Raw genomic sequence first — 12081 nt, 5'->3', positions numbered from 1 at the left:
CTTGACTTAAAACTTCTTTAGAATGTGACAGCTATGTGATTATGGATGCATTAATATCACTTTACCCTCCCTCTCTATTCCTCTTGAAGGAATTATGCTCCATTTTTTCACTTTTCTTTTACAAACTGACAGTTGTATAATGTTTTAAGGTGACAAAGTTATCATTGAATGTCTTGTCACTTAATGTAAATGGGCTTAATTCAGCAGTGAAACTAACATGAGTTCTGGAATATTTACATCAAAAATCTGTCTCAGTAGCTCTAATACAGGAGACACACTTAAAACAATATGATGCATTTTGCTTTCATAATAAGTACTATAGGGTTGCTGTTTCTTCATCTGCTCCCAACAGAACTAAAAGTGTAGCAATACTGGTTGAAACAAGGCTGTTTTTATCCATAGACCATATAATGAATGATAAAGAAGGCAGATTCACTCTTATGAATGTTAGACTGGAGACACCCCGGCTAGTTTTGGCTTCTGTTTATTGCCTCAACGAGTCAGATAGGAGATTTCTAAATGGGAATTGTAATATTCTGTTGGAGTTACCTGATTTTCACCTCTTGATTAATGCTGTGATGAATCCTACGCTGGAAAAATCTTGCCCTGATGCTCATATCCATCTTCCAGACTTCTTAATCAATTCGTAGAGACCTTAATATTATTGATTTATGGTATTTTAAAAATAATACACTTATAGAATATACATTTTACTCACATAAGTCTTGTTCCAGGATCGATCAGGACCAATTTTACTGTCTGACCATTGAGCTGTATTATGCAGTGTTCTCCTCCCTGAAATTATCAAGGCTCCCAGATGGCTGTTCAATAGCTCACTTTGACTAACAGGTTTTTATATCTATTAACAAACCTAACAGTAGTAATCCACAAATGTTGTGGGAGGCAAACAAGTGCTTTATTCAAGGTTTCTGTATATAATTCTCTTCCGCTCATTCTAAAGTACAGAATCAGCACCTAAATAATTTAGAAAACAAGATCATCAGAAAATTAACAAAAACTATGTTTTTCAGAGGATCATGTGGTCCTTCTGAGTTCTCTAAAGAAAGAACATAAGCTCATCAATTTCCAAAGCTGAATTACGAATTCAGATGGTAAACTAGTCTCTGATCCTTCAGGTGTTATCGAGGTGTTTAAAGCATTTTATACAAATGTATTCAAATCTGAAACAGTTTTTGATGCATCTGAATGTAAAAAAAAAACAACAACTATATTTTGCTTATTTGTAGCGATGCCAAATTGTTTGCTAAGTCTCTCTTTCAATTGGAAACTGTGGTACCTGCTTTAGTAAGACCAAACTGGGTTCATAAAGGGTCGTCTTGCCTCAGATAATATCCAGAGATTATTTCATATTTTGGATGCTGCACCTACATTTCCTAGCTCTTGTAAAGCGCTTTCTTTAGATGCGGAAAAAGCCTTTGATAGGCTTGAGGGGAGTTTTATGTGGGCAGTCCTTGAATGCTTTGGGCTTGGTGCGACATTTATTTCAATGCTGCGAACACTGTATTATTCTCCTGCAGCATCTGTATTAACTAACAATGTAATTTCACCTACATTTCAGCTAGAGCGTGGGACTAGACAAGGGTGTCCAATTTCTCCTCATTTATTTTGTCTGTCTTTAGAAGCTTAGTACAGCACAATAGCACAAGCTATTCGACAATCTGAAATATATCCTATCAAAATTCGAGGTCACAGCAACTTTATTTCACTTTATGGCGATGATATTCTTCTGTTCTTAGACAACATGGACGTCTCAAATTCATCTTGTAACGAAGAAATGTGAGGTTTTTATTAGCTTTTCAGGGTTTAAGATTAACTGGTCTAAATCAGTTTTAATGCCACTAAATAAACTGTATGAAAGTGCTACTATTCCTTCAGTAATGTCAGTTAAGGATTCATTTTCCTACCTTGGCATTAATATTTATCCTGATATCTATAAATCAGCCAGAGAACACTTTATTGGTACACTAAGTAGGATCAAACTTGATATGGAAAGATGGAATAGTCTTAAAATGTCCCTCCAAGGTCGAATTGCAACAGTTAAGATGAATGTGCTGACTCGGCTGAACTTTCTGTTCTTTATGCTACCACTCCCCACTCCCCTAAAATACTTTGCTGATATTGATTCAATGGTTTTCAAATTTATATGGAATAATAGAAGCCCGAGAATGAAGCTAGCAACATTGCAGCTGCCAAAAGTCTTGGGTGACTCAGCTGTACCAAATTAAAAATTTTACTTTGTCTTTTCAAATAACAGCATTACAGTCTTGGCTTGACATAGAATCCAAAGTCCCACGGAGGACTATCGATTCTTGTTTAGTAAGGCCACACCGATTACAAGATTTATTATTTACAAGTACTGGTTCTTAGAATCTTGACTTGACATTCAGCTGTGTTGTTGTGCACTCCTTTAAGGTCTGGACCCATGTAGAAAGGCCCTTTTAAAATCTGTCATTCTACTCCATTATGGCATAATTACAATTTCTTAAAAGGAGCGTGACCTTTTACTCAACCTTCTTGGTCTTCTAGGGGTGTTAATGTGTATGGTGATCTTTATGATGATGGAGGTTTTCACTCCTTTGAAACCTTAAGGATTACATTTTGTCAACCAGCTTCTACTTACTTTGTGTATCTGCAATTAAGATCAGTGCTTAAAACCTATGGGGTTCCATGGCACTCCTCCATAGATGCCCATCCTATGGTGGATTGTATTCAGCCATCTATGCCTTCCAAAGGATGTGTAGCCAGGATCTATAGCAAGTTGATTGAAGCTACTAAGAAACCTCTTTCAGTTATTGCATTATGGAACAGAGGGCTTGCTATCCGGAATGGGGAACTATTTGGAACTATTAACTCACGTTCTTTTGAAGTATAAAGGCTTTGAGTCACTCTAACCAAATGTAGGTTGTAACATATCAGTAACCTCAGTACATTTAACTCTGTCTTTTTAATTTGATTTCTGCAGAAGATGTTGGGTTTTAATAATTTAGGAAAAATCTGTCAATTCTATCAGTGTTTCTCAGCAAAAGTTTTTCTGTAAATGTATTGTTTGAATTCAAATTAGAAAATTTGTTTTTAGTGTTGCTGGCTCTGATTGTCAGCCATTGCTCCTCGTCATTTGATCATTTGTTTTCCAGTGTACGCTTTCAGGGTCTTTATTAGAGGCCCCATGTTTAAACAAATCTAGTATGACCATACACGTTTATATTATCTGCATATTTATTTACAGATTATTATTGTAATTTCACATACATTTAATGGTAATTTAACAGACAAAAACATTCTGTAGAATAATATATAATTATTTCGGAACAAAAAAATTAAATAAATCTATGATCATAAACCATCTGCAGATAAACACAGGAAAGACCAAAGAACTGGTGGTGGATTTCCGCAGGTGCAGACAACCCCCTTCATCAGTGAACATCCAGGGTATGAACATCGAGAGTGTGGACTCTTATAAATACCTGGGTGTTCATCTGAACAACAAACTAGACTGGTCAGTCAAAACTGCTGCACTCTTCAAGAAAGGCCAGAGTAGACTTTACCTACTGAGGAGACTGAGGTCCTTTGGAGTGCAGGGAGCACTCCTGAGGACTTTCTTCGACACAGCGGTGGCATCTGCCATCTTATGGAGTGGTCTGCTGGGGCAGTAGCATCTCGACGGCAGATAAGAAGAGACCGGACAAACTCATAAAGAGGGCCGGTTCTGTCCTGGGGTGCTTCTTAGACCCAGTGCAGGTGGTGGGAGACAGGAGGATGACAGCCAAGCTGGCATCCATGCTTGAGAATAGCTCCCACCCCATGCATGAGACTCTGGCAGCACTGGGCAGCTCCTTTAGTGACCGGCTGCTTTACCCCAAGTGTGTGAAGGAGCGGTATCGCAGGTTTTTATATATTGAGCGGTATAGCACAAACCAGCTGTCTACATTGATTTTTAAGGTTTAAAAAAGAAATGTAAACAATAAAAGCTTCAGTATTAATTTTTAATGAACCGTAATAAACATAATATCAATATTAAAACTGATTAATTATCAGTTTAATTCGCCTTTCTGTCAAGTTGAACAAGTTTGTTTAAGCCAATCCAGCAATAGATATACCTCGCTGTCCAATCAAAAACATGTATCTCCAAAATGGTGACTTTACAGAGGGGGAAACAATGCTCTGAACTTTAATTAGAAGTTAGTGTAAAATAAGAGTTTGTTCAAACTAGAGCTGGGCAATATGACTATTTTATTGTACTGTGATTAATTTTGTTACCGTCATACAAAATATGCTCGTGTAAGCATACTAGATGATATTGTTAGAGCTTAATAAATACTGATCAACAGCATATTCATAAGTAACAGTGCAATTAGTCTGGTTTATTTAGATGAAACGCAGCAAATATTAATTAATTAATTTATTAATTTTTAATATCATATCGCCCAGCCCTAATTTCAAGTATTTTAGAGCATTTCTACTGGTATTATTGTACTGTACAGAGCAAGTCAAGTCAAGTCCAGTGGGTTTTATTGTCATTTCAACTATATACAGAGTACACAGTGAAACGAAACAACGTTCCTCCAGGACCATGGTGCAACACAGACACAGTGCATACAAAACACAAGTGCAACACAGTACAAGTGCAGACAGACAACACAACACAGTACAGACAGAGAATAATAAATAAATAAAAAATATATTATAATAAATAATAAAAAATAAATAATAAAAAGCAGCGACAGGGTTTAAACCATTTTGAACATAGTATAAGGTGCCATAGCATCTATTTGCTGGTGGTCAAAAGGTACAGTATTAGGTAATGGTAGAGGTAAGGTAGCCTTATATTGTGCCAGATGAACCTCTCTCGGTTCAACAATCAAAGAGAAGTCTCTCTTGATATTGATTGTGCTGGTTGACGTGCTAGCTGCTTTAGGATGTGTCAGGTGGTGTGTCTACTGCTTTAAGATGTGCCGGTCCATGTGCGCGTTTTCTGGTCAGCGTATCGTTAGCTTTTTGCCTTTACAGCTTCGCTCCATACACTCCTAAAGTAGACATTTAACGTTAAGCTTGGACGGCTTTTGCTAGTGGGCTGGTTATATGTAATTAAGGGTGTAAATATAATGAGTCAAGACCGTTACGGAACAGATCATTTTTAACATAACTTGGTTTACAGCTTTGATTTTGTGTGTTTTTTTTTTGTTGTTTTACGACACCATGTCAGTTCTGTAAACTCCCATTACTCAACTATGCCAAGGTATGAACAGTTTTATTATCTGTGACAAGTTTAAACCGAGGTGTGGCAATCCATGTTCATTCTGACCTCACAAAAATGGCGGAGGATATCGGCTTCACTACAGGCGCAGTTAAATGACGTAGAAGCGCAGCCACGCTGAACACTAGTCTGGAGGAAAATAAGGTGAGTTTTTGGGAGTTTTATACAAAATTGTCATTTGAGCTCATGATCTCCTGACTTGTGTGTGTGTGTGGACCATTTTGTTTTTTTTGGGGAACTTTGTAATGTATGCTTTTAGTGACCAGTTTAGTTTTTACCGTTGCTGTAACAAGTAGCTAACACCAATGCCGCTGATAAGCTTGATTACTAAAGAGAGGAAATAGAGGGACATGCCTGGCTAATGTTAACTGAGTTGAGACACAGAAATGTCTGAAAACATGGCAGCCAAATATGTACACCATAACATGGCAGCCGTTTTGTGACCTTAAAAACTGCAGTAATGATATGGCGCTGATGTTGGCTAATGTTACCTGTTAGCTGCTGTTCACTGACTTTTTAGTTAAAAAATAAGACTGACCTAATTCAACAGAGACCCAGGTAGCTAATTGGTACTGCAGTGCAGTAAAGGTGTCTTAAGTGATGATTGTATACAGGCACCTGAAAGGTCCAGTCACTGGTTAATCTGGTTAATCCCCTGGAGTTCAGTTCAAATCAATGAAAAAGAAATTAGAAGGCCACTATCAAACCATACAAGAAGGAGACTAGCTAGGGAGGTCGCCAAGACATCTATTAACTACTCTGAAAGAGTTGAAAGCTACAGCAGCTAAGATTAGAGACAGCAACTGTTGCCCAGTTTTTTTTTCCAGCCAAAGCTTTAAAGAATAGTGGAAAAAAGCCACTGTTGACGAAAGTCATATTAAATCTCAACTACGGGTCGCTGTAAGGCATTCCCCTTGCTTTTATTGACATTTGAACTTTTCATATCTAGGAATGGCTAACATGGCCTCTGATGGAGTTGGTGTGGCTGCATTACAGGATGACAACATTGATGCCCAAGCTAATGGAACCAAGCAGGAGGCCCAGGGTGAAGAAAGTGAGACCTTGTCAAAGAGACAGAGAAAGAAACTACTTAAGCAACAACAATGGGAAGAGCAAAGAGATCTGCGAAAGTAAACATGCCATTAATACTGAAACATGAAAATACATGTAAAAATGTAAAAAAAAAATTTTTTTAATCTAAACACACTGTTTGTGACTGCGATGCTAAATGACTTAATTTAGCTTTGGTAATTAGACACCTGCTTGCTTTTTGTGTTTTAGCGTTTATGATTTTACCTTGTGCCTCTGTGGTTCTCCCTTGGTTGTACAGGCAGAAGCGCAAGGAGCGGAAACAGCAGAGGAAGCAGGAGAGACAGACACAGTCTGAAGATGGAACGGAGTACACAGCTAGAAAGCGTTTCCGCAGAGAAGCAGAGCCCAGTCCTCTTCGTCTGGTCATAGACTGTAGCTTCGACAACCTAATGATGCTAAAGGTAGGATTAAGTTTATTAATAATTTATGTAGCAGGTTCAGTTTAAACAGATTGGCTGGTTTCTGTTTCTAGTCTGTGCACAGTTGCACATTTAATAAATAAATACAAAATTAAGAAAAAAATTAAGCTAAATGAATTCAGCTATAAATCATCTATGGTGATATTATTGAACAGCCACATCAGTGTGCCCTTTCTGTCTATAGGTTGCCAGCTATTCAACACCTGAATCAGTATTCACTTTTATTTATTTTTTTCCTCTCCTCTTTACTGACGACTTGGTAGCGTCTATATATAAAATTACTGCAAAAAACATTTCTGCCTAATGACTTTTGTCTTTACATTTACATTATCCAACTAGCCATTGCAAAGATGCAAACTATTGTTGATTCCCACTGTTGTTTTTATTTGGCTCAAGTCTAGAATGTGCTTTATGTTTATGTCCATAATTTGAAAAAAAAAAATGGAATCAATTTGCAGGATGTAAAGAAACTCCACAAGCAGATCCAGAGGTGCTATGCAGAAAACAGACGGGCTGCCCACCCGGTGCAGGTAAATAGTGAAATCATTTTTTTCCGAACTATTTGTATGCCAATTAGCTGTACATTTGTCCGGTTTTGACAGTTAGCTTTTTTGTTCTGGACAGTTTTATATAACAAGCCATGGAGGACAGTTAAAACAGAACATGGATGAAATTAACAAAGGCTGGGTGAACTGGAAGGTAAGATTTTGTTCACTAATAGTCAAACAATGGTTTATTTTTGGATTGTAAGCTTTCAAGCATTGAGTTTGTTATTAATTCTGCAGTAGTGTCAGTGCAGCTCCAGTTACTTAGACTTACAATATGTCCTAAAAACTCAAGTGCCCTGCTAGGTGGTTGTGGCTGGTAATACAGTAAGCCATAAAGTGAGGATGTTGCAGAGTGCTTGACTTGCTGATAAGTCAGCTTGTAAATTTATCATGCAGAGTTACTCTGTGTGATCCAATATGATGGATTGTAAGCAGGTGATCTTCATTTAAACGTGTGGAGTTAATGAAGGATGGGAACAAAACCTTTTCCATTTAAAAGTTTCCCACATTTAAATGGAAATAAAATATTTTTTTTCTGTGTTTTTAAAAGTAATGGGACCAAATCGATTGGCCTGTAGTCTGTTATAACTGTATTCGGATGGTTTTCACCTTTGCAGCCATGGTCTTCCAACTGTCATATTAGTAATACGTAAATCAGTTCCATCCAGTATCTCTGTAACCCATATAAATTTCAATGCCACTATCTGATAGCAGGTTTTCACAGGGTAAGAAACCGTATCATTGAGGGTGCTGTGGGTGGGGGTGTGTTTGGTTTGTGGTGTAGGTGTCACTGTTGGATTCTAGAAATCATTCACTTTAACACATTAAACACATGTCTTCTTGTTAATTTTAATTTCTGTAGGATGTACATATCAAGCCTGAGCACTTTCATGAAGTCTTAAGCAAAGAAGATCTGGTATACCTCACCTCTGATTCGCCCAATGTGCTACAGGAGTTAGACGAGAATAAAGCCTATGTGATTGGAGGCCTAGTGGACCACAACCACCACAAGGTTAGTTGTGAGTGACCTGTGAGACAACTTGGCACATCAGCAACTTAAATCGTATAGATGTGTGTTAAGTCTGCCATTTCAAGTGACAATTGAGTTACAATGGAAAAACACAGTACTTCCATATATTACTGATATATTAACGGGGTATGCCTTTACTGATCATTACATTTTATTTATGTGGAACTGATTTAACATGATTGCAATCTTCATCATGTTTCAGGGAATCTCTTTTGAACGTGCCAAAGAGCTTGGAATTGCCCATGCTCAACTCCCACTGGGCAGTTTTGTCAAGATGAACAGCCGTAAAGTGCTTGCTGTGAATCACGGTTAGGGGACTACATACACATGCAAAACTCTCAAACAATGTTCTTCCCTGTTTTGCACTAGCTAACTAACATTTACTTTACCTTGGTCAGTTTTCATTCTATAAGGAACATCACAATCAAGTGTCATCAATGCATGTATCAAGCCTTACAATTAGTAACAGTACCACTGTCTCTACCTGAATCTGATGACTTTTCTTACATCTGCCTCAGTGTTTGAGATATTGCTGGCGTATCTGGAAAAACGCGACTGGCGGGAGGCGTTTTTCACCGTCTTGCCCCAGCGGAAAGGAGCTGTACCTGTGGGCCAAGAGAACAAACAGGAGCAGGGCAATGATGAGGACGAGGAAGAATCTGACAGAGACTCCGACACATGCGAGCAAGTCACAGAAAAGACAGAAAATGTGAAGGACCAATCAACTGATCAACAAGAACATGGAACCCAACATGTAGAAATTACCTCATAAATACACTTTCTTGTTAATTTATTTTTTTTTATGAACACTGGAAAGCTTTTTTTTCCATTTTTAATCTTTAATGGTTATGATTATACATTCTTTACAGTTTAGCAAGACTTTAACCACCTGCAAGATCAGAGACCTGAGATCAGAACCTTTCTCACTACCATTAAAGATGATATCTGATCTGTTGCTCAATGAGTGTAGTTACTATCCAGGTACAAATTCTAGTGCATTCATTTTCCTTTTAGTTATGTCCAGGGCTCATAATCACTGGTACTGGATATCTGTATTTCGGCTGAGTCTAGTTAAAACCATCCTTCTCCAGCTTATTAACATGGTGGCTAGATAAGCTGTGTGTAGGTAAGGGGTGCAGCATGATGTATGCAGGATGGAACAGAACTTTGCAGGATCTTCTCTAGGCGTAGGGTTGGTGATCACTGTTTTAGGCTTTGGTAAGGTATTCTGGAAATATTGAGTAATCTGTGAATGTCACATGGTTCACCCCTCTTTTGGCATGTGGTTGCCCCCTAATGGTAGAAGGGCTCATTAACATACATACATTGTAACATTTCTTGTTTCAACCCTGGTGCTGGAGTTGTTTTCATGTTTTTCCGGCTTTAGCGCTCCTCAAGCAATGTATTAAGAAGCTTTTCCTAATTTGTGGTTGTCTTGGAGAAGGAAAACTCTACAATACACAGGGCAATGGTTTCCAGAACATGAATAAAAAGCCACTGTCCCACAGCATTAAGGCTTCAGCAGGTACTACACTTTGAATCCTTGTTTGGAATGGAAATTTGCTTAGATTTTGAGTTCGTAATTTTATTAATCTTATTTAATGTAACATGTAGAGTGTAAGTATTGTTCAAGTTTTTAATGTGACAGTCACTTTCCAAGTCATACAGTCCATATATGAAAACTAGCAGGGGGTTTTATATTGTTTGTTTAATGTGTAATCACAAAAGAAAAAAAAATCTTCTGCATATATGCTTATTCAGTCTACAGACCATGAGCCCCACCTGTTCACATTGACATTATGGAGGTGTTTCAGCCTGGGCTGCCTTTTGAGTTGGGCACAATACAGAGCAGCTTGTTTACGTCTATCGTTAACAGAAGCAGCATGTTTATTATTTATTGCCACTGTTTATGTTGAATAAATCATCTAACATTTTAAGCCTTAAAATACGGCCATATTACATTACAATATATTATCTGTAACCTAAATTATTTTCACTAATGTAATACATGATTATTTTTTGGATGTTTTCTATTTTACTCAACTATTGTTTTCATTAGATTTTATGTATTACTTGCTAAGTAAGTATTATTTTGGAAATTCTATTTAAAAATAACTTAAACGGTATTATAATACTTTGTCAGTTACATTTCCAAGAGTGAATGTTTGAAACAGCAATAAATCTCAAAGACTGGTTTGGTTTAGATGTAGATACTTTTTGACTTACTCATTTGGTTTCACACTTGCATATTTATTTAGTAAGGTTTTGACACAGTACCAAAACCTTCAGTTTTACTATCAGTTTTCCTCCCTTTGGAGACATACGTAGCCTACTGGCTGAAGTGTGTTTTATACTCTGCCTTAACACTGCTGACTTTAGATTACAGCAGTGGATCTTTAAAACTGTGCTGCAGAGCAGAAGTTTTAGTGAGCTTCTGTAAGTTCCTATATGTGACACCAGATGGCATCATCACATCATTCTGATGGCTGAGGCCCTTAACGGGTCTTAGCAACTTAAAGAAAGCTCAGATTAGTCAAAGAATGTGCACAGACCACTATATTAATCTTCCTTAAGCACTCACATTACAGAAATCTGTCATTCTATCTTGCTTTTAGGGCAGCTAACCTGCTATATGCTATCCAGCCTCAGGCTCTAACTGCTTTTAATGGAGAAAAAGTTTAAAGGTTGTGGAGTTTCTTCACCTCTAGGTGAATACTGCAACCAGATACACACAGATGCATCCCCTCTGCGAAAAAAGACGTCTAGCCAAAAGTAAAAGTAGGGGTTGGTCCTTTCATGGCTGCATTTGAAGCACATGTTATGTGTATGATGTGTACCCAATCATTGCCATCAAACATGGTTTGCATTCTCTTGATTGGAGGTCTGTTTTACTCTAATGAGGGTTGGTATTTAAGGAAAACCACTGTATCTTCAAAGGGGGGCGAATGCTTTGAGCCTAGACAGATAATCAGTAAAGGAGTGCATTAAATAAGACTAGGTTGAAGGTTACAGATTGTTCAGATTAATCTGCTCTCACACCTCCACTTTAATATGGACGGTCAATAACTGTTCTCTCTTTTGCTGGTTTATGAGATTGACTGCAAAAACTAAGCGTAAAAACTGAGGCAGCCATTATGTTGTTTTTTTTTTTGTTGTTGTTTTTTTCTTCTTTTTTTAATCATAATAATGCCATGTTTCACTGCTGGACTACATTACTTTTAATTACATTACTACACTACATTATTTAAGCACTTCCCCTTTTTATATATGAAAATCACTCACATGCAAACAATATTTCGCAGATTTAAGATAAAATTACCACAATTATTCCTTGGAAATTGGAACTTGTTTTCCTTCAGACAGCTCCAAAGAACCAGAAAAGTGAGTGTGACCATTACGATTCTCTTGAACCGATTCACAAGCCCATCTGAATTGTAGAGTAGCGTCTATTCTACGAATCGTTTACGCTATTTTTTATTGTTAACACGCTGATGACTTTTAATGTTAATATAATTGATTCGAACGTACGCATAAATTATTATATCATGTTTTAATTCTTCCCTGAAGCTTTCCTCTTTCCTTTTTCTGACTCCATTAGTGAGTGATATTGGTGTTATCAGACTCCGTGAGTACAGAACAGTGCAGTCAGAAACGATGATAGTGAAGGTGAACGTGACATGTGAATCAATGAATCGTTGATTCAGAGTTCAAAAGAGT

At 37.4% G+C, this 12081-nt stretch overlaps 1 protein-coding gene across 1 annotated transcript; it reads left to right on the top strand.

Annotated features, from left to right (window-relative positions):
- The first annotated feature begins 5339 nt into the window (after positions 1-5339).
- On the top strand, positions 5340-10460 carry trmt10a (tRNA methyltransferase 10A). Its single transcript, XM_072686857.1, has 8 exons — positions 5340-5419; positions 6225-6405; positions 6606-6768; positions 7245-7316; positions 7411-7485; positions 8197-8346; positions 8567-8672; positions 8883-10460. Exons 2-8 carry the CDS (start codon positions 6227-6229, stop codon positions 9134-9136), a joined length of 999 nt encoding a protein of 332 aa, XP_072542958.1. The 5' UTR covers positions 5340-5419; positions 6225-6226; the 3' UTR covers positions 9137-10460.
- Positions 10461-12081: the final 1621 nt, after the last annotated feature.

Source organism: Salminus brasiliensis, chromosome 9 (assembly GCF_030463535.1).
Source record: "Salminus brasiliensis chromosome 9, fSalBra1.hap2, whole genome shotgun sequence".
NCBI lineage: Eukaryota > Metazoa > Chordata > Actinopteri > Characiformes > Bryconidae > Salminus > Salminus brasiliensis.
This window is presented reverse-complemented; position numbering and strand designations above follow the sequence as displayed.